General features: G+C 44.1%; 1 protein-coding gene and 1 non-coding gene across 2 annotated transcripts in view; both read right to left on the bottom strand.

Moving 5' to 3' along the window:
- The window catches only part of SVOPL (SVOP like), a 105,746-nt gene that overhangs the window by 23,066 nt on the left and 61,146 nt on the right, over positions 1-21,534 (bottom strand). Inside the window, exons 10-14 of the mRNA XM_033193330.1 lie at positions 12,504-12,577; positions 10,616-10,821; positions 9,809-9,920; positions 8,365-8,446; positions 3,863-3,952 (exon numbers count right to left, since the gene is read on the bottom strand). Coding sequence (XP_033049221.1) covers positions 3,863-3,952; positions 8,365-8,446; positions 9,809-9,920; positions 10,616-10,821; positions 12,504-12,577 — 564 coding nt within the window. The remainder of the gene's footprint in view (positions 1-3,862; positions 3,953-8,364; positions 8,447-9,808; positions 9,921-10,615; positions 10,822-12,503; positions 12,578-21,534) is intronic.
- On the bottom strand, positions 7,459-7,587 carry LOC117073883. The gene has a single exon (XR_004433432.1). It is a non-coding gene; the product is annotated as a small nucleolar RNA SNORA40 (small nucleolar RNA).

The raw sequence follows: 21,534 nt of genomic DNA, 5'->3' as shown, positions 1-21,534 counted from the left end.
CTCCCAGGTTCAAGAGATTCTCATGCCTCAGCATCCCAACTAGCTGGGATTACGGGTGCCCACCACCATGCCTAGCCTAATTCTTATATTTTTAGCAGAGACGGGGTTTCACCATGTTGACCAGGCTGGTCTCGAACTCTTGGCCTCATGTGATCTGCCCACTTTGGCCTCCCAAAGTGCTGGGATTAAAGGTGTGAGTTATTGCGCCTAGTCTGAAACATTCATTTTAAAAGAGACTTTTGTATTAACCTTATAGTCATTAGAATGTGTAAACATATTACTGATTAAAACGTAATCATTTTAGTTTAACTGGTTTAACAGCTTGTTTTAGCCAAAAAATAAAATAAAATAAATAAGAAGGGGGAGCAAGAAGGAAAAAAGAGAAAAAGTGGAAGAACAAGGGGAAGAATTAAGTGAAAGGAAGAACTATCTCCCAGTCCTCCCTATGGATAGCAGTGCCTCCCAGAGGGTGGCCTGCCATCAGCTGCATCAGATTTGCTGGGGATACTTAAAAATATAAGTAACTGAGGCCGGGCTCAGTGGCTCACACCTGTAATCCCAGCACTTTGAAAGGCCAAGGTGGGAGGATCTTGAGCTCAGGAGTTCAAGGCCAGCCTGAGCAACACAGTGAGACCTCATCCCTACTAAAATTTAAAAAAAAATTAGCCAGGCATGGTGGCACATGCCTGTATTCCCAGCTACTTGTGGGGCTGAGGTAGGAGGATTGCTTGAACCCAGGAAGTTGAGGCTGTAGTGAGCCCTCAACTGTACCACTGTACTCCAGCCTGGGTGACAGAGTAAGACCTTATCTTTAAGCGGGGGAGGGGGGTGGAAGTAGGTAACTGATCCCCATCTACAGAATCGGCATTTGTGAGTGGAATCCAAGGATCTGTTATCAAGTTACCCTAGTAATTCTGAGAAGCACTAACATTTGAGAACTACCCTTCAGGGAAGTGACTAATTAGCTCATGAAAGTGACACCAAACCCTACTGTCTACTTAGAGCAGCTCACCCCATCCTAAACCGAGGCAAATATCCTAGCAGCTGGCACAAAGCTTCCCAGATTCGAAACCTCCCCAATCTAAACCTGTTAAGGAAAGCAGAGCATCTCGATTGCACAGAGATTGATGTAACAATACTTTCCAAAATTAAATGATTGAGAAGTATCCATTGGAATCGCATTTCACCTTGACCGTTATTGAGCATCATGATCATATGAGCTAACATTTACTGAGTGCTTACTATATGTCAAACATTGGGTTAATTGCTTTACATTTATTCATCTCATTTCGTCCTTAGAGCAAAACTCTGTAGTGGGTGCTATTCTTTATCTCCACTTTAGAAATGAGGGTAACAGTCTGGGCGCAGTGGCTCACACCTGTAATCCCAGCACTTTGGGAGGCTGAGGCAGGTGGATCACCTGAGGTCAGGAGTTTGAGACCAGCCTGGCCAATGTGGCGAAACCCCGTCTCTACTAAAAATATAAAAAATTAGCCAAGAGTGGTGGTGGCTGCCTGTAATCCCAGCTACTCAAGAGGCTGAGACAGGACAATTGCTTGAACCCAGGAGGTGGAGGTTGCAGTGAGCCAAGATCATACCACTGCACTCCAGCCTGGGTGACAGCGAGAGTGAGAGCACAGAAGGAAGGAGAAAAGAAAGATGGGAAAAGAAAAGAAAAGAAAAGAAAAATGAAAATAAATGAGGGGAGGGTAGCAGAGAAAGATAACTGAGAATTACAAGGAGTCGAGAATCCAGGTGGGCTACAGGATGCTAAGCAGAGCAGAGCCTTATGGCCCCAGGAGACCTAGTTCCAATTGGGTTCCTTCCTAACCCACAAACCCACCAACAGTGGCATAGCCTCTGGGACAAATGCCCACAAATGCTCAGGGAAAATGTTCCAGGTGGTCAAGAACTCAATTCCTAATGAAAGCTTGGAAAATGAACTATGCCTCAGTTCAGCCATCCAGAAATAGGGTTAATGCTTTACTACTGGCAGGGTGCAGTGGCTCACACCTGTAATCCTAACACTTTGGAAGGACAAGGCAGGAAGATGGCCTAATCCCAGGAGTTGGAGACCAGCCTGAGCAACATAGTGAGACTCCATCTCTAAAAATAAATAAATAAATAGGCATGGTGGTGCATGCCTGTAGTCCCAGCTACTGGGGAGGCTCAGGTGGGAGGATCTCTTGGGCCTGGGGGGATTGAGGCTGCAGTGAGCCATGACTGTGCCACTACACTCCAGCCTGGGCAACAAGGCGAGACCCTGTCTCTGGGAAAAGAAAAACAAAGGACAACTTTTTTTCATCACTAGGTTCTTTTCTGATAAACGACGAAGTAAGTACTAAGGAATTTCAAAAAGCAAAAGCACCAGACAAAAGGCATCCCAATTTTTCTTTAAGACAGATGGGGATTAGCTTGGTTTCTCAGATGTTAAAAAAAAAAAAAGAAAAAGTGAAAAAGACAGGTGGGGAAAACATTCCCAAGATAGTTTTTAAAAATTCGTGGTAGCAAAATCCTTGTGTTAAATGGTAGGAAATACACGTTAAAGTCTATTCCGCCCATCCCAACTCCCGTTCTCTGCAATTTCGCCTCTGCCAGCTGCGTTTATATGTAACCTGGACTGTGGGCCATAATTGAGTTAGCTCAGGCACGGACAACTGGCGAGACCTGGACCAGTGGGGGTCTCTGTCTCGGGATTCAGAGAGAACTAATCAGCGTCTTCCGGAGGCCAGAGCGAAGGGTGTGTGTCTGGGATTTGTGGAGCTGCCACATGCAGGGGCAAGCACAGCACCCTGGTTCTCAGGGAGGAAGAAAGCCTTCATGCTCAGGTGGAAATGAGTGACCACAGGCACCAGACAGAGAAAGAGGACAGAGCCTGGGCCCCTGTCAGTGCCCCTACTCCCAGACCGGGCTCGGACTCATTCCTGCCTTTTTTTGCTACAGCCAGGACATGTAGATTTCTGGGTTTTTGTTTTGTTTTTGAGATAGAGTCTCACTCTCGCCCAGCCTAGAGTGCAGTGACACAACCTCGGCTCACTGAAATCTCTACCTCCTGGGTTCGAGTGATTCTTGTGCCTCAGCCTCCTGAGTAGCTGGGACTACAGGCTATCACCACCATGCCCAGCTAATTTTTGTATTTTTAGTAGAGATAGGGTTTCACCACGTTGCCCAGGCTGGAACTCCTGACCTCAGGTGATCCACCCACCTTGGCCTCCAAAAGTGCTGAGATTACAGGTGTGAGCCACCGCGCCCAGGCTGGATTTCTATTTTTTGCAGCCAAAAAAAAAGGACTGACATGTGCAAAGCAGCAAGCTCCATAGCCCTCTGAGGAACCACAACCCCAAGGGTCGCCATACCTGCCTCTGTTGTTTCTCCCGAAACAAGGCTCCATCCATGGCTCCAAGTCACCTTGGGATTTTATCCCAGCCTAAGCCTGGCTCACCTGTGCCCCAGTACCACCTCCCTGCACCTCAGCTGAACCTACCCGCGCTCTCCGGCTCTGTTTTACAGCTGCCACCTGGACAACGGACCAGACAACCATTCCAACTCAGGGTTAGAGCCTACTGTCATTCAACTGCCCAGGCTCCTCGTGTCGACCATTGTTTTCCATCTTCCCCCCATTTTAAAACGGAGTAAACCCTGAATGCAATGCAATGCATACTACTGACTGGACGCCTGAAAGCCTGGTAGCAGATTTAGCCTCTTTCTACCTAAATCCACCAAACAGCAGGGAAACGGCACCTCTGGAAAACTCATGAAGTCCACAGAAATCCTCCGTTCTGCCCTTAATCTGAAGGGCCCTGGAGTTCCTCTTTCCCCACCCCTCTCAGACTCTCTCCCACTGCAGGGTCCTCAGCTGTACCTGGGATATAAATGGCGCCACCATTGCACCAATGCGACACAGGGAGCCGCTGGTTCCCATCCCCAAAGCACGCATAGCGGTGGGGTAGACCTGCAGGGAGAGGCACAGAAAGTACCAGTCAGATAATGTCCATCCTTCCCCGAGCCCTCCTCTTCCCTTTCCTCTCCAGGTCAGGCTTTGGAATGCATCCAGTACCAAACACAGTTACAGAATACGGAGCGGAAGGTGTTCATTTTCTCAGGTACACAACTTTGAATTTTTGGGACAATATCAGCAAAAAATAAAGACTTCAAAATTATCCTTTAAATGAGCAAATTCCAAAAATATGTTTCACTGAATATTCCAAATATAATTTTAGAAAGACAAGCTCTGGAATCAGACAGAAGAGTGCCACTTCAGAACTATAAATATATAAAAGTGATTCTACTGAATGGGAAGAAAATACTCCTCAAAGATCCGATGAAGTCTTCAATACAAATACAGCTAAAAGAATTAACCAGAGGGCCAGGTACTTGCCACACCATTCCCTGTGCTCTTATTTTTACTTCTTTCCTTTTTTAAAATTAGAGATGGGATCTTACTATGTTGGCCGCACTGGTCTTGAACATCTGGCCTCAGCAATCCTCCCACCTCAACTTTCCAAAGTGCTGGGATTAGAGGCATGAGCCACCGTACCTGGCCCCTGTGTTCTTGTTAAATTCCCTAGCCTCTTGGCTGTTGCAGAATCTTACAGCATTTTTTTTCCTTCCTTCCTTCCTTCCTTCCTTCCTTCCTTCTTCCTTCCTTCCTTCCTCCCTCCCTCCCTCCCTTCCTTCCCTCCTTCCTTCCCTCCCTTCCCTTCCTCCCTCCCTCCCTCCAGAGTCTCATCACTCTGTTACCCAGGCTGGAGCACAATGGTGCAATTTTGGCTCACTGCAACATCCACCTTCTGGGTTCAAGCGATTCACCTGCCTCAGTCTCCCAAGTAGCTGGGATTACAGGCGTGCACCGCTGTGCCTGGCTAATTTTTGTATTTTTAGTTGGTGGCGGGGGGGTGGGTTCTCTCCATGTTGGCCAGGCTGGTCTCGAACTCCTGACCTTAGGTGATCTGCCAGCCTCAGCCTCCCAAAGGGTTGGGATTACAGGTGTGAGCCACCATGCCCAGCCCTTTTTAACATTTTATTAAATTTTTATTTTATAGAGACAATGTCTCACTATGTTGCCCAGACTGGTATCAAACTCCTGGGCTCAAGCAATCTTCCTGCCTCAGCCTCCCAAAGTGCTAGGATTACAGGTATGAGCCACCATGCCCAGCCATATTCTACTTTCTTGCTGCAACTTGTTGATATTTATAGTAAATTATAATTGGTTTTTCATTGATTCAGAATTCTTAAAGGAACTAGAAGTTTAATAAGTCAGCAAGTCTTATTGAATAAATAGAATTGTAGGGAGAATACTTTCTAGGAAAGAATGGTTTCTCAAAATGTTGGAACATGTTCTTAGTGCTATAAAATACTGACAAAACAGGTTTATCAACTCTCTAAGGCAAAGCATGTAGCCCCCTTTCGTTGCCCACATCTTTGCCACCATCTGTCAAATGCAAAAAGCAAGATGCTTTCCGCCTCACAGGACACTGCTATATTTACAGGAGAAGGTCTGGGGGTGGAATATCTTTATGAGGAGCTTTCTTATTTTCTGAAAAATGAGGTTGCTATGACTGAAAATAATGAATTCAGGTGGTGGATTCTTTGCTGTAATACTGATAAAGTCTTTTGTTCACATTGTGAGTCACCTGGAAGATGGAATAACAGAAAACTATCATTTTTAGTTATACATCTTTTTTGAAAAACAATATAAAAAATAAAATACTGGCCGTGTGTGGTGGCTCACGCCTATAATCCCAGCACTTTGGGAGGCTGAGGCGGGCGGATAATGAGGTCAGGAGATCAAGAAAGACCATCCTGGCTAACACAGTGAAACCCTGTCTCTACTGAAAATACAAAAAATTAGCCAGGTGTGGTGGTGGGCGACTGCAGTTCCAGCTACTCGGGAGGCTGAGGCAGGAGAATGGCGTGAACCTGGGAGGTGGAGCTTGCAGTGAGCTGAGATCGCACCACTGCACTCCAGCCTGGGCAACAGAGCAAGACTCGGTCTCAGAAAAAAAATAAATAAATAAATAAATAAAATACTTAGAAATGGCCCTCAAAATGAGCAAATTCCAAAATATGTTTGACTGTCCATCTCAAACGCAATTCTAGAAGTACACCATGTTACTCATAGATTTTTTTGGTTTATAAATTTTCAAAATAACTTTAGATTTGTTTTTGTTTTTAATTATGCAAACTTATTTTCTTAACTATGCAAAATTACTTAAAGTCAATAATTTTTTTTTTTTCTTTTTGAGACTGAGTCTGTCACCAGGCTGGAGTGCAGTGGTGTGATTTCGACTCACTGCAACCTTTGCCTCCCAGGTTCACACAATTCTCCTGCCTCAGCCACCCAAGTAGCTGGGATTACAGGCACCCACCACCATGCCTGGATAATTTTTGCATTTTTAATAGAGATGGGGTTTCACCATGTTTGCCAGGCTGGTCTCAAACTCCTGACGTCAAGTGATCCACCTGCTTCAGCCTCCCAAAGTGCTGGGATTACAGGCGTGAGCCACCGCACCCAGCCAATTAATTTTTATTCTAGGAATTTCATGTTGTAATTCCTTCCACTGTCCATCAAGTTCACCTTTGTTCCCCTACAGAACTGGAGTAAAATTTATCATCAAAAGATCTTCAAGTTAGCCTTTTTTAATAGAACTGATACTTAATCCAGTTGTCCTGTCAGCCCATAATTCTTTTATTTTGGCTTCTTTCGTCTCCTTTTAATATGGACATACTGACGAAGACTTCAAAATTCACCAGAAATCTTTGGGATCTAATTTCTTCAACCAATTTATTTTAGGGTCATTTTTGGAGTAGGTGGATCTGCCTCATTCTTCATTTGATGCCCTCTGTGACTATGCATGAGTTCAAATCATATTCATTCCTAAGCTATCACAGCTTAAGAAGAGTACAGACCTGTGGAATATGTCAATACCTTTAACCCCAAACATCATGTTCTCAAGATAAAAGCCTTTAAAACAAAAAGTCATCTTGATATATCAAGTCAACATGAAACTGGAATACAAAATTGATATAGCTGAGATTTTCCTCATATATTATGCTTTTAAACTCTCTATTCGATAGTCCTAGAACCAAACTTTTTTTTTTTTTTTTTTAATTTAGAGGCAGGGTCTAACTTTGCTGCCCAGGCTGGAGTACAGTGGTGCTATCAGAACTCACTGCAGCCTCCAACTCCTGGGCTCAAGCAATCCTCCTGCCTCAGCCTCCCTTTCCTAAGTAGCTACAATTACAGGTGCATGCCCCCACCCCGGCTACATTTTAATTTTTGTGGAGATGGGCTTTTGGTTTCCTTGCCAGGCTGGTCTTGAACTCCTGGCTTCAAGTGATTATCCCACCTCAGCCTCCCAAATTCAGGGATTGCACGCATGAGACACTGCGCCCAGCCTGGAACCAACCTTTATGGTTATCAATACCCCAATCATTTTAAAGTGTCTCAGGTATCATAATACCTCTTCTTATTTGCAGTAAAACTTATACTGAACAATGCGTTCTGGATTGCAAAAGAGGACTGATTTTTTTGTACCTGTCTATAAGTCAACTTTAGATTTTGTTCATGGAACTAAATGAAGTATTATGTATAACTCAAACATCTCATAGCTTTCTATTTTTATCTCTGTGTGGGAGAAAAAGTACTTTCCTCTGCAGGTCTAATGGTTTTTGACATGCCAAACCTTTCATCACAATAGACTTTCCCATTTCCTGCCATGAAGCTGAAGGCAGCTGTATCAGTGTCTAAAGCACTGTTTCCTATAGCTCAATGAATGACAAAACCAGTTAAAATACTGTTAAGTTCCCTATTCAAATATTGTTTCATTTCTAGGAATATTGGTTCTTTAAAGTGGGAGGCTTATGAGGAAAACTGCAGCTACCTCAGGCAGTACCTTGCACATAGATGTATTAATTCAATACATTAATACAGAATAAATCAAGATTATATTCAAATTTAAGCTACACGCAGCAAATAACAGATGGAGGGAAAGGGATCTTCCAAAAGAATAAAAGTGAAAAATGTATTCTAATTTCAAAAAGAGAAAGGAAATTCTACATTTGACAGCAGTGTGTTGCTACCTATTACTTCTGGAAGCCTAGTGCTAGGGCAAGGAGGTGGTTTTTACATGCAAGCTATTTAAAGAAAGGAAGAAGATCTTGTCTTCCAGAGATCGGCTTTCAACAGACTGAACGGGGAAGGGGAAATTCACACCAAATAAACTTCTGGTGTCTTTTGAACAGATTGTTTTTAGAAAATCATCCAAAGTCAACAGAAACCAGGGATGCATTACCTTTGGATGGACACCCTAAGTAGCTCACCTTAGACACCCTGTTGTAAGCAAGCCCTGCAGGAAAACTCACCTCAGCTGTGTAAATGTAGATGGTGTTGAAGTTTGCAGCTACCAAAGCCCTCAGCATGAAGAGGAAGCCAATCAGGCTGGCACTAGAAAACAGGAAGCGGAGAGAAATTATAAAAGGCAGCATGGAGGACCACCTCCTGTGGCCCAGTTCCAAGTGCACTGCGGATGAGACACACCCACAGATAACTCAGAAACCAAGGGAGGTGCTCCTTCTCAGCTGGCCTGACTGTGGGGTCCTTAAGCAAACCTCCTTCCAATCTGGCCTGATTGTGGGGTCCTTAAGCAAACCTCCTTCCAATCTTACTCCCCGCTGCCCTCTCCTTTCCCCAGTGCTGCCATTCACCCTGGCCCCTCACACTAGCACACCTGCGGGGCACGGTGGCTCACACCTGTAATCCCTGCACTTTGGGAGGCCGAGGGAGCTAGATCACTTGAGGCCAGGAGTTCAAGACTAGCCTCAGTAACATAGTAAGACTCTTTTTTTTTTTTTCTTTTTTTTTTAAGACAGAGTCTGGCTCTGTTACCCAACCTGGGGTGCAGTGGCACGATCATGGCTCACTGCAGCCTCAGCCTCTCAGGTTCAAGTGATCCTCCCACCTCAGCCTCTTGGGTAGCTGGGACTATAGGCATCAACAACCACACTCAGCTAATTTTTGTATTTTTTGTAGAGATGGGGTTTTGCCATGTTGTCCAAGCTGATCTTGAACTCCTGGGCTCAAGTGATCTACTCGCCTCAGCCTCCCAAAGTTCTGAGATTACTGGTATGAGCCACCAAATTTTTTTTTTCAATTGACCCAGCATGGTGGTGTGTGCCTGGGATCCTAGCTACTCAAGAGGCTGAGGCAGGAGGATGGCTTGAGCCCAGGAGTTAGAGGCTGCAGTGAGCTGAGATCGCATTACTGCATTCCAGCCTGGGTGACAAGGTGAGAGACCCTGTCTCAAAGAAAAAAAAAAAAAAAAAATTAGCACACCTGCTGCTACCATCCCCTGGAAAACAGTGCAGAGAACTTGCAGAATAAATGGTACATATCAGAGCTCAGGTCACTCCAGGACTGCAAATTAAGAGTGAAATGAGCAGAAGGCACAAATAAGCACACTGTCTGTATTACTAAACTTTCTTGGCACTGGTTAAAATAATGTGATAAACAACCAGAGTCCCGATTCTCCAGGAAGCATTACATAACGACCCTCAATGTTTTGGTAGGTAAAGTGAGTACACGATCATTGGCACCTATTATCCTGTGATAGCTGGAGGAAGATGGGGTCTATAGGAAGAGGGACGCGGGTAGTAGGGAACAGGCAAGACCATTCTAGTCAAACAAGCAGCCCATTCTCCACTCTCCTGGGTGAAAGGGACTTGTCCCTGAAACTACTGAACACCATGGGTCAGGAGACTCCATTTAGAAACCACTGCAAAAAACCTGAAGCAACTAAACAGAAAATACCTTGAAGTGCAAATGTTGAGGAGAAGGAAGAATAAAGCCGTGCATCCCATGGTAATGGAAAGGCTCAGCCGTCTTCCCAGGAAATTGATGCCCAGGATATTTAAAGGATTCACTAGAAAGCAAACAGTAAAGATAATTTCTGGAACCTTGGAAGGCAAGTGGCATATTGCAACACTGGCATGGATTCATCCTTGTCGTTTCAGAAAGAAGCAACATCATCCAAACCTCATGAGTATTCCAGCCAAAATCCAGTCACGTTGTCATCAATTTCAAGACTTTTTACATATACTTTGCCCACGTGGGTCCAGGAATTATAAGCACTGGTGCCCAGGATATTTATTATATCATGCAGGTCTATTGTAGATTGCCAGCTTGCCAGGCCTATATTTTAAGTGTTTTATATGTTTTCATCAAATTCAAGGTGCCTTTGATTTTTTTTCATCGGCTCAATTTAACATTCAGCCATAGATTTTTAAGTACCATCATTTTATGTCTACTAAAATAGAAATAATGCTGTCAATTGCAATCTAACAAGCCATTGTAAGCCACATTCCAATTTCAGAGATGTTAAAATGTAAGGGCGAAAAAAACACCTTACAATTGATAGAATACAGCACTTCAAAGCTCTACTCCTCCAGACTTCTCTTGCCAACACCAATCCAAATTGGAGATTTTTCAGCACTACTTTGTGACTTACTCAGTTCTGCTAGGCAGGAGCAGCATCGCAGCATCACACTTCTCTCAGCTAAGACTCAAGTGCACATACACCACCCAAGACAGAGACCCGACATGCAGAGGGACGCTTACAAGCAATTTCACCGATGGTGCTGATGATCATGGTCCGATAGTCAGAGGGTGCAAACATGTGGCAGTAGCAGGGGCTCTGGCTCTCCCCTGAGTCGCCCCCAGTCACCACCACCTCAGAGTCTGCCTTCAAACCACAGACCAAGTCCCGCTCCAGCAGCTCAGCACTGGCCAGGATAACCCCATAGTAGGCAAAAGAGATTCCAAGCCTGGAAGTGGGAAAAGAACGTCACTAGCAAACGCTGACACCAGACCTGAAGGATGAGTGGGGAGGGGACACCAAGTGGAACGTGCAGCATGTGGAAAGCAAAGAGAGCAGAAAGTCAGGCTCAGATGCCACACAGAGCATTCGTGGAAGTGTCTCTTACACATCATACAGATGCACACATGCCTGTTGGGTGTAAATCTACGAGTGGAATTGCTGGGCCATAGTATACATGTACTTCCAGCTGTAATAGAGACCTCCAGTTTTGCAAAGTGGCTGTACGAATTTGAACTCCAGTCAGCTGTGTATGAAAATTCCAGTTCCTTTGCCTCCTTCTCAACCCTTGGTATTGTCAGTTTCTCATTTTAGCCATTCTCTCGGACTGGCAGATTTGTAATGGTATCTTGTTGGGTTTTAATTTGCATTTCCCTGGTGACTTTAAGGTTGAGCATGTTTTGATGTGTTTATCTGGTATACGTTTTTGGTGAAGTGCCTGTTCAAGTCTCTTGCCTATTTCTAAATTGGGCTGTTGGCCGGGCGTGGTGGCTCATGCCTGTCATCCCAGCACTTTGGGAGGTTAAGGCAGGAAGATTGCTTGAGGCCAGGAGTTTCAGACCAGCCTGGGCAACAAAGCAAGACCCATTCTACAAAAGCAAAATAAAATAAATTTTAAAACTTAAAAAATTTTTAAAAATTTAAATAAACTGAGTTGTCTATATTTTCCTGTTAAAAAAATTATATATCTAATATATAGCATATTTTATATATATGTGTGTGTGTGTATGCATGTGTATGTGTGTGTATATATATAATTTGCTAGAAACATACATTGCAAATTTCTTCTTCCCATGGATGGCTTACCTTTCAGGCTCTTCATGATTTTTTTTTTTTTTTGAGGCAAAGTTTCATTCTGTCACCCAGGCTTGAGTACAGTGGCGCAATCTCAGCTCACTGCAACTTCCACCTCCTGGGTTCAAGCGATTCTCTTGCCTCGGCCTCCCAAGTAGCTGGGATTACAGGCACCCACCACCACACCCAGCTAATTTTTTTGCATTTTTAGTGGAAACCGGGTTTCTCCATTTTGGCCAGGCTGGTCTCGAACTCCTGACCTCAGGTGATCTGCCTGTCTCAGTCTCCCAAAGTGCTGGGATTACAGGTGTGAGCTACCACACCCAGCCTTCTTCATGATATCTTGACACTGTTCCTAAGTTCCTAATTTAATGTATTAAAACTCATCAATCTTTTCCTTTATAGTTAGCATGTTTTCATCCTGTTTAGAAAATCTTTGCTAACTCAAGGTCATGCTGCAGAGAAATGAAACACAGAGGGTTCCACAAGAGTCTATGCCATTGGACTTGATGATTGGTGACTTCAAAGGACAAGTTTCTGTCATGTGGTGAGGAAAAAGACCAGGCTGCAAAAGTTAGGAAGTGAGCTCATATGCTCATAAGAAAAATTTTAAACTAGGTTGAAGACAATTAGGGATTTTTCCTCTATCTGTCTATGTATCTATTTACTTATTTAGTGGTAGTGGTGTTTGTAGAATGACAAGACATTGCTCGTCTTTGTAACATTTGAAGTTGGTCTTATGTTTTTCTCCCCAGTGGCACTCACGTAGATTTACTTAAATAGGCTTCCTCCCAGTGCCTCTATTTAAAACTAGTTTTGAACTAATTACACTCTTACCATACGACCCAGATCTGTAACGTGGTCCGTAAATATTTAGCATCCAATAGGTCTGCAAATCTTCCTCTTTTTTCCTGGGGTAATGAAAAGAGGGAGACAGAATATACTCAGCAAGTTAAGGATGAACGAAGGTTTCCACTGTTTTCGATGGTAGAAGATGAGAATCATATTGGAGCATGGTGGCCTGGGATAACCACTCAGCTCCTGTGAGTACAGCTGACACAAACCCAGAGATAATTGCTTTAAACACATCTGTCTCAGCCAGATCTGTCTTTTGGCTTTTTCTTATCATTGACAATTACTGAAGCTCACTGAACTTAAGATCCTAACCTTTTGCTCTTCCTCTGCTCACCAGCACTGGTGCGGGGGTGGGGAGGGTAGGAGGACACATGCAAAGTAACTGTGAAACTGATGAGAGATTCTTCTAAAATTAGCATTAAAACGAAAACTCTTATATTAAAAGAATATGAGACTTGTTAAGAAAACAACGGCAGAAAGTTGAAAAAGGACAGAATACCTAATTTCTTTTTCTGTCTCTAAGGGGTGTAGTTAGCAAAAGTTCTTGTCCATAGTACCTATGGATAAAAAAATACCTTTGGATAAAAACAAGTAAGAATGGGCTGGGTGTGGTGGCTCACGCCTGTAATCCTAGCACTTTGGGAGGCCGAGGCAGGTGGATCACCTGAGGTCGGGAGCTCGAGACCAGCCTGACCAACATGGCGAAAGCCCGTCTCTACTAAAAAGACAAAAATTAGCCGGGCGTGGTGGAGCATGCCTGTAATCCCAGCTACTTGGGAGGCTGAGGCAGGAGAATCGCTTGAACCCAGGAGGCGGAGGTAGCAGAGAGCCGAGATCATGCCATTGCACTCCAGCCTGGGCAACAAGAGTGAAACTCCATCTCAAAAAAAGAGGAAAAAAAAAAAAAAACAAGGAAGAGTTACCTGATGGCACAGTAATCGATTTTTATGTAAAGCTGGGAATGCTTCAGATGAGGGCACGCCATTGAAAACCAACAGCTCTTTTCTCAGAAATAGACCTGGGATTACAGGCTCTTTCTAGAGACACTGGGAATGTGGTCCTTGGGTGCCCCAGATTTTGTTGTCACAGAAAGAGTTTGAAGGTAACTTAGAGGCCTTTTGCTCCAATGGTTAATTTTTAATTTTTGTGGGGCACATAGTAGGTATGTCTATTTATGGGTTACATGAGCTCTTTCGATACAGCTCATGAAATAAGCACATCATGGAAAATGGGGTATCCATCCCCTCAAGCATCTATCCTTCAAGTTACAAACAACCCAATTATGTACCTCAAGTTATTCTAAAATGTACAATTATTATTAACTATACTCACTGTCTTGCTATCAAATAGTAAGTCTTATTCTATTTTTTCTGGCACACATTAACCATCCCCACCTCCCCTTATCCTTCCACTACTCTTCCCAATCTGACCAAGACCCGCTGCACATTCCTGCATCTGGTCTCAGCACACATCTCCTGGGGCCTGCAGTGCCCTCTCACTTCCCGAAAGGCTTTTTTCCTTTTTTTTTTCTTTGAGGAGTCTCACTCTGTCACCTGGGCTGGAGCGCAGTGGCGTGATCTTGGCTCACTGCAACCTTTGCCTCCCAAGTTCAAGCGATTCTTGTGCTTCGGTTTCCTGAGTAGCTGGGACTACAGGTGTACACAAAATTGCCCAGCTAATTTTTGTAATTTTAGTAGAGACAGGGTTTTAACATGTTGCCCAGGCTGGTGTTGAACTCCTGACTTCAGGTGATCCACCTGCCTTGGCTTCCCAAAGTGCTTAGATTACAGGCATGAGCCACCACGCCCAGCAGGCTCACTCTCCTTTTAGTGTTCAGTTTATGTCCCATTTATCCCTGGAAGTGGCTCAGACTGCCATAGCTCAGTCCCTTCTGCTCTGATCACACACACACCTACACCCCACCTGGTTCTAAGCATCTGGGCTCTGTTATTTATTCCTTCATATGTGATGCTCATTTCATTAACCAGATTGTAAGATTGTGACCAGACCGAAGGCAGGGTCTACTGCCAGTAGCTCTGGGCCTTGCTCAAGAGATGACTGTGGAGGGCTGGACGCGGTGGTTCACGCCTGTGATCCCAGCACTTTGGGAGGCCAAGATGGGTAGATCACCTGAGGTCAGGGGTTCAAGACCAGCCTGGCCAACATAGTAAAACCCCATCTCTACTAAAAATACAAAAAATTTAGCCAGGTGTGATAGTACACACCTGTAATCTCAGCTGCTCGGGAGACTGAGGCAGGAGAATCGCTTGAACCTGGGAGGTGGAGGTTGCAGTGAACCGGGATCACGCCACTGCCCTCCGGCCTGGGTGACAAGAGCAAGACTCCATCTCAAAAAGAACAGATGACTGTGAAGAAGATCACTTAATGGGCATGACGGATGGAGGCCGCAAGCTGAAGGCTTAAGAAAAGTGGAGAGGAGGAGGAAGAGGGGACAGAATGATGGAAGAGGGAAGGTGAAGAATGGGGGATGGAGAAGGTGGAGGGAGAGGTGAGGTAGGAGAGGGAAAGCAGAGGAAGTAGGATGTGGAGGGAGGAGGCCAGACAGAGGATCCAGGGGTGGAAAGGAAGGATGGAGAATGTGCAGGGAAGATGGGAGATAGGGGATTATGGAGGGAGGATGGCGGAGGGAGGAAAAAGGAGGAGGAAAGAGGAGAGATAACTTATTTCTGACCTCAGTGCTCTTCAGTCCTAGAGTTCCAACTACTGCATTCAGTTCACAAAGCACATGCCAAAAACAGTTGTACTCAGCTATCTTATAATCTTACAGCTATCCGTGGTTTTGAGTTAATTATCTCTGCTAAGATTTTTTCTTTTTGCAACTATTTTTATTGTTTACACTATTGACGATCAGAATTTTACAGCCACCTAAAGATTATGTTCTAGTCTCTATAAACCATAATAGCTTCCTTCTTTTAATCATAGTTGCCTAGCAACTAGTTCATCCTCCCACCCTGCTTCGCTGGGTAAGATGTGATTGTCAGTATCTCAGTAGGAAGGAAGGAGGGAGCTGACGCTGTAATAGTAGCTGTCTGAACTCCAAACCCGTAAGAGTATATTTCCAATATTTAAAAATAAACTAGTATAATGGAATCATTCTGAATCCTTTGGGAGAAAATTGGGGTTTCTTGTTTAGTATGGTTTGGTTATTTGTCCCCTCCAAGTCTCAAGTTGAAATGTAATCCCCAGTGTTGGGGGTGGAGCCTTATGGGAGATATTTTGGTCATGGGGGCGGATCCCTCATGAAGGGCTTGGTGCTTTCCCTGCAGGAATGAGTGAGCTCTCACTCCAGTTCATGCGACAGCTGGTTTAAAAGAGCCTCGCACCTCTCTTGCTCCCTCTCTCACCATGTAACGTGCCTGCTCCCTGTTCACTTTCTGTCATGAGTAGAGGCTTCCTGAGGCCTCACCAGAAGCCCTGCAGAGGCTGGTGCCATGCTTATACAGTCTGCAGAACCATGAGCCAAATAAACCTCTTTTAACAGTTACCCAGTCTCAGGTATTCCTTTATAGCAATGCAAAACGAACAGACGCACTGCTCCAGGATTATCATAGGTTTTGAGATACATATAATAATGAGGGCAACACTCCATAGAAGCAAGTGAGAATACCTTACCAAAATACGATGATGAATATGGGGAAGGTTTGGCATACCAAATGCTCACGGTATTTGCATTACTATGGAGCACATGCCACCTCACTCTTAAAATGCAGGCCAGATGGTAGTGGGATTCAAGACTTGTCATCAGTGATGTCCTCGGCAACCAATCAGGAATACCCAGGGCAGCTCACCTCTTGCCTGTGTGTAGGACACTCGGACATCACTTGTCTCATGGCGGCTATAGGATCCTGAGAATGCAAAGATTCAGGGCGTGGGTAGTACTGCTGGTATGGACCCATCTCAGACACAGAGCATGAGCTGAGGGCAGAAGAGCCTTTCCCATGGTCCTGCCTGCCCCAGCAAGGTTGTGCACCAGCAGCTTTTCTCTGTACCTCCTGGTCTCCCTATTATGCATTCATTCCCTGCCTTGGCATTGACGCCATCTCATTCTACCAGATGTCTAGTATCCTTGGATCCTGTCCTTCCTCATCCTATCAAAATCTGGGAGTCTGGTGTGGTGGCTCATACCTATTATCCCAGCACTTTGGGAGGCAGAGATGAGAGGACTGCTTGAGGCCAGGATTTGAGACCAGCCTAAGCAACATAGCAAGACCTCATCTCTATTAAAAAGTAAGAAAATTAAGGCCAGGCACAATGGCTCATGTCTGTAATCCCAGCACTTTGGGAGGCCAAGGTGGGAGGATCAGTTGGGGCCAGAAATTTAAGACCAGCCTGGGCCACTGAGACCCTTTTGCAACAACAACAACAACAAAAAAAAAATTAGCCAGGTGTGGTGGTGTGCACCCATGGTCCCAGCTATTCAGGAGGCAGAGGCAAGAGGATCACTTGAGCTTAGCAGGTTGAGGCTGCAATGCGCCAAGGTCATACCACTGCACTCCAGCTTGGATGACAGAACAAGACTCTGTCTTTTAAAAAAAATAAGTAAATAAAAATGAAAAAATTAGCCAGGCATGGTGGCACATGCCTGCAATTTCAACTACTTTGGAGGCTGAGGTAGGAGGATTGCTTGAGCCCAGGAGTTCAAGACCAGCCTGGGCGTGGTGGCACATGCCTGTAATCCCAGCTACTTGGGAGGCTGAGGCAGGAGAATCACTCGAACCCAGGAAGCAGTGGGTGCAGTGAGCCAAGATTGCACCATTGTACTCCAGCCTGGGCGACAAGAGCAAAACCGTCTCAGAAAAAAAAAAAAAAAAAAAAAGTTAATGTGGTAAATTTTTTGTTATGTATATTTTGCCACAATGAAAAGACTCAAAAGGGGAAACCAAAGCTGGTTGGAGGGGGAAAATGAGGAGTTCTGCTTTATTTTACTTTTCTTTTGCTTTTTGAATAGAGATGGGGGTAGGGTCGCGATATATTGCCCAGGCTGGTCTCGAACTTCTGGCCTCAAGCAACCCTCCTGCCCCAGCCTCCCAAAGGAATGGGATTAGTGAACCACCCATTCACTAATGGTGGTTCCACCACACCTGGCCAGGAGTTTTGTTTTAAACTTGATAAATATGAGATTTATATGCTTGTCAACTCCAAGAATAAATGTCCTATGGAGAGAGAAAGGTAGGGAGCTGGATGTACGCAGGAACCAGGGATGAACACGTGGAGATGGTGAAGTCTTGCAGTTAGTTTAGGTCACACACATGCCCAAATGTGCCCAGTACTCATGTTAAAAATGCTTCTTGCTGTTCTCCAGGGAAATGGCTTCTTCAACCAATTCACAAGAAATTCTATCAAAATGGGTGCCATTTAGCAATCAAGAAATTGGCAACTGCTGTTAAGAGTTATAAAGCTATAAAAATATTTCAGAGAACCACCACAAAAGTGAGCCATATAACACAGAAAATAAAAGTGATGAATCTGATAGAAAAATATCTTTTTTTTTTCTTGGAACAGAGTCTCACTCTGTCACCAGGGCTGGAGTACAGTGGTGCGATCTCAGCTCACTGCAACCTCCACCTCCCAGATGCAAGCGATTCTCCTGCCTCAGCCTCCTGAGTAGCTGGGAATAGCTGGGACAACAGGCACGCGCCACTACGCCCAGCTAATTTTTTGTATTTTTAGTAGAAATGGGGTTCCACCATGTTGGCTAGGCTGGTCTCAAACTCCTGACCTTGTGATTCACCCGCCTCGGCCTCCCAAAGTGCTGGGATTATAGGCATGAGCCACCGTGCCTGGCCGAAAAATAATTTTTAAAATTTCATCTATAAAATAATTTTTTAAAACAAAGTGGATAGGAATACATTTCTATAAGCAACGTGCAGTACTGACATTAGTTATAAAATGTTGCTGAGAAAAATAAAAAGAAATACATGGGAAAATATACTTACAGGAGGACAAGAATACTCAGTATTATAAAGATACTGATTCTCACTACATTATTAGCCTATAATGTCAACAAAATCTCAGACTCTCATAGGATTTATTTATTTATTTTTGAGACAGAGTTTCATGGTGTTGCCCAGGCAGGAGTGCAGTGGCGTACTCTTGGCTCACTGCAACCTCCACCTCCTGAGTTCAAGAGATTCTCATGCCTCAGCCTCTCAAGTAGCTGGGATTACAGGCGTCTGCCACCAAACCTGGCTAGTTTTTGTATTTTTAGTAAAGACAGGGTTTCATCATGTTGGCCAGGCTGGTCTCAAACTCTTGGCCTGAGGTGACCCACCTGCCTCAGCCTCCCAAAGTACTGGGATTACAGGTGTGAGCCACCACACTCGGCCAGATTTTATTTTATTTTATTTTATTTTATTTATTTATTTATTTTGAGACGGAGTCTCACTCTGTTGCCCAGGCTGAAGTGCAGTGGTCAGATCTCAGCTCACTGCAAGCTCCGCCTCCCGGGTTTATGCCATTCTCCTGCCTCAGCCTCCAGAGTAGCTGGGACTACAGGCGCCCACCACCTTGCCCAGCTAGTTTTTTGTATTTTTTTAGTAGAGACGGAGTTTCACTGTGTTAGCCAGGATGGTCTCGATCTCCTCGTGATCCACCCGTCTCGGCCTCCCAAAGTGCTGGGATTACAGGCTTGAGCTACCACGCCCGGCCTATTTAATTAATTTATTTATTTTGAGGGGAAGGTGGGAGTAGATATTAATAAAGTGGCTCCAAAATTTTTCTAGAAAAATAGGCCTGAAAAAATACTGAAAAAGATGTTTGACCAAGGGAAATGACCCTATCAGAAATGAAAAGTATATTATAAAACACTATAATTAAAACATCATCATATCAGACCTGTCTATCCTTTTCTCAACAACTTGAAATGCTCTTTATCATATAATAAATCCCAATATATACTTGACTCTACAAATCTATTATTAAACAGATTATTCAAAAACAGTTTCAAATATATAATGAATGGATTATTCAAAAAATATACATCATGGGCTGGGTGTGGTGGTGGACGCCTGTAATCTCAGGACTTTGGAAAGTTGAGGTGGGTGGATCACTCGAGGCCAGGAATTTGAGACGAGCCTGGCCAACATGGTGAAACCCCATCTCTACTAAAAATACAAAAATTAGTTAGGTGTGGTGGTGCACACCTGTAATCCCAGCTACTCGGGAGGCTGGAGCATGAGAAACACTTGAACTCAGGAGGCAGAGGTTGCAGTGAGCTGAGATCACTCCACTGCATGCCAGCCTGGGTGACAGAGCGAGACTCCATCTCAAATATATATATAAATATATGTATATGTATACGCGTGTGTATATATACGTATATGTGTGTGTATATAATATATACATGTATATATATACACATACACACACGCCCCAGAGCAACTGGTTAGTCATGTGGATATAACAAAGCTAAATCTGTACCACGTTTCTTGTACCCAATTAAACCCACAGAGATCTAACATTTCAATATTAAGAATAAAACCAAATCAGCCAGACACAGTGGCTTAAGCCTAATTCCAGCACTTTGGGAGGCCAAGGCAGGCAGATTACTTGAGGTCAGGAGTTCGAGACCAACCTGGCCAATGTAGTGAAATGGCATCTCTACTAAAAATACAAAAACTAGTCAGGCGTAGTGGTGGACACCTGTAATCCCAGCTACTCGGGAGGCTGAGGCAGGAGAATCACTTGAACCCGGGAGGTGGAGGTTGCAGTGAGTTGAGACTGCGCCACAGCACTCCAGCCTGGGTGAGAGAGCAAGCTTCCATCTCAAAAAATAAAAAATAAAAAAAATAAAAAATAAAACAAATTGGCTGGGCGTTGTGGCTCACACCTGTAATCTCAACACCTTGCGAGGCCAATGCAGGTGGATTACTTGAGGTCAGGAGTTTGAGACCAGCCTGGCCAACATGGTGAAACCCCATCTCTACTAAAATACAAAAATTAGGTGGGCGTGGTGGCCCATGCCTGTAATCCCAGCTACTTGAGGGGCTAAAGCAGGAGAATCACTTGGATCCAGGAAGGGAAGCTTTCAGTGAGCTGCGATGGCACCGCTGTGCTCTAGCCTGGGCAGCAGAGTGAGATTCCACCTCAAAAAAAATAAATAAATAAAAGAATAAAACCGAATTAACACAATAGAAAGGAGATGCAAAAAACTCCTTAGGAATAAAAACTGCAAAAATCAATAAAAATGTTAATAAATCTAAATAAATACTGGCTCCAAAATCATGACAATTTAGAAAAACTTATGAACAAAGTGTAACTGAAATCCTGGGCAAACAAGATTTGGAAAACAGTAATAGGCAAGATCATATTTAATGTCCTTGTATTGTCTAGCTTGGGAGGTCAAGATTGCAGTGAACTATGATTGCACCACTGCACTCCCACCTGGGTAACAGAGTGAGACCCCATCACAAAAAATAGTTAAAATAAGAGTTGAAATTACGAAAAAACAAAATAAACTTCATTTCAGTTTAAAGAAAAAAAAAGAATTTAAGGTCCAAAGCCATATAAATGAGAGAGGAGAAAGAAAAAACTAATTACCAGATAAATGTAGCAAATAATATTAAATATTGTAAAGGAGTGTTTTCAATAGTTAAGGGCTACCTCTAGAATAAAAGAAAGTACATTAATTCCAAGTCAATAAAAGGAAGTACAGGGGAGGGAAAGGCAAACTCAATCTAATAGAAGTTAGTCAAGGAGAAAAGGAAAGACATGATTCAGAAGAAAAAAATATTTTCCTGAAACTGTGCACACACATAAGAAGTACAAAATAAATAACAGGCCAGGCACAGTGGCTCACACCTGTAATCCCCGCACTTTGGGAAGCTGAGGCAGGTGGATCATCTGAGGTCAGGAGTTCAAGACTAGCCTGGCCAAAATGGCAAAACCCCACCTCTACTAAAAAAATACAAAAGTTAACTGCGCATGGTGGCACATGCCTGTAGTCCCAGCTACTTGGTGGTCTCAGGCAGGAGAATTGCTTGAATCCGGGAGG

The sequence above is a fragment of the Trachypithecus francoisi genome, unplaced genomic scaffold, assembly GCF_009764315.1.
Source record: "Trachypithecus francoisi isolate TF-2019V2 unplaced genomic scaffold, Tfra_2.0 Lachesis_group4, whole genome shotgun sequence".
Taxonomy (NCBI): domain Eukaryota; kingdom Metazoa; phylum Chordata; class Mammalia; order Primates; family Cercopithecidae; genus Trachypithecus; species Trachypithecus francoisi.
This window is presented reverse-complemented; position numbering and strand designations above follow the sequence as displayed.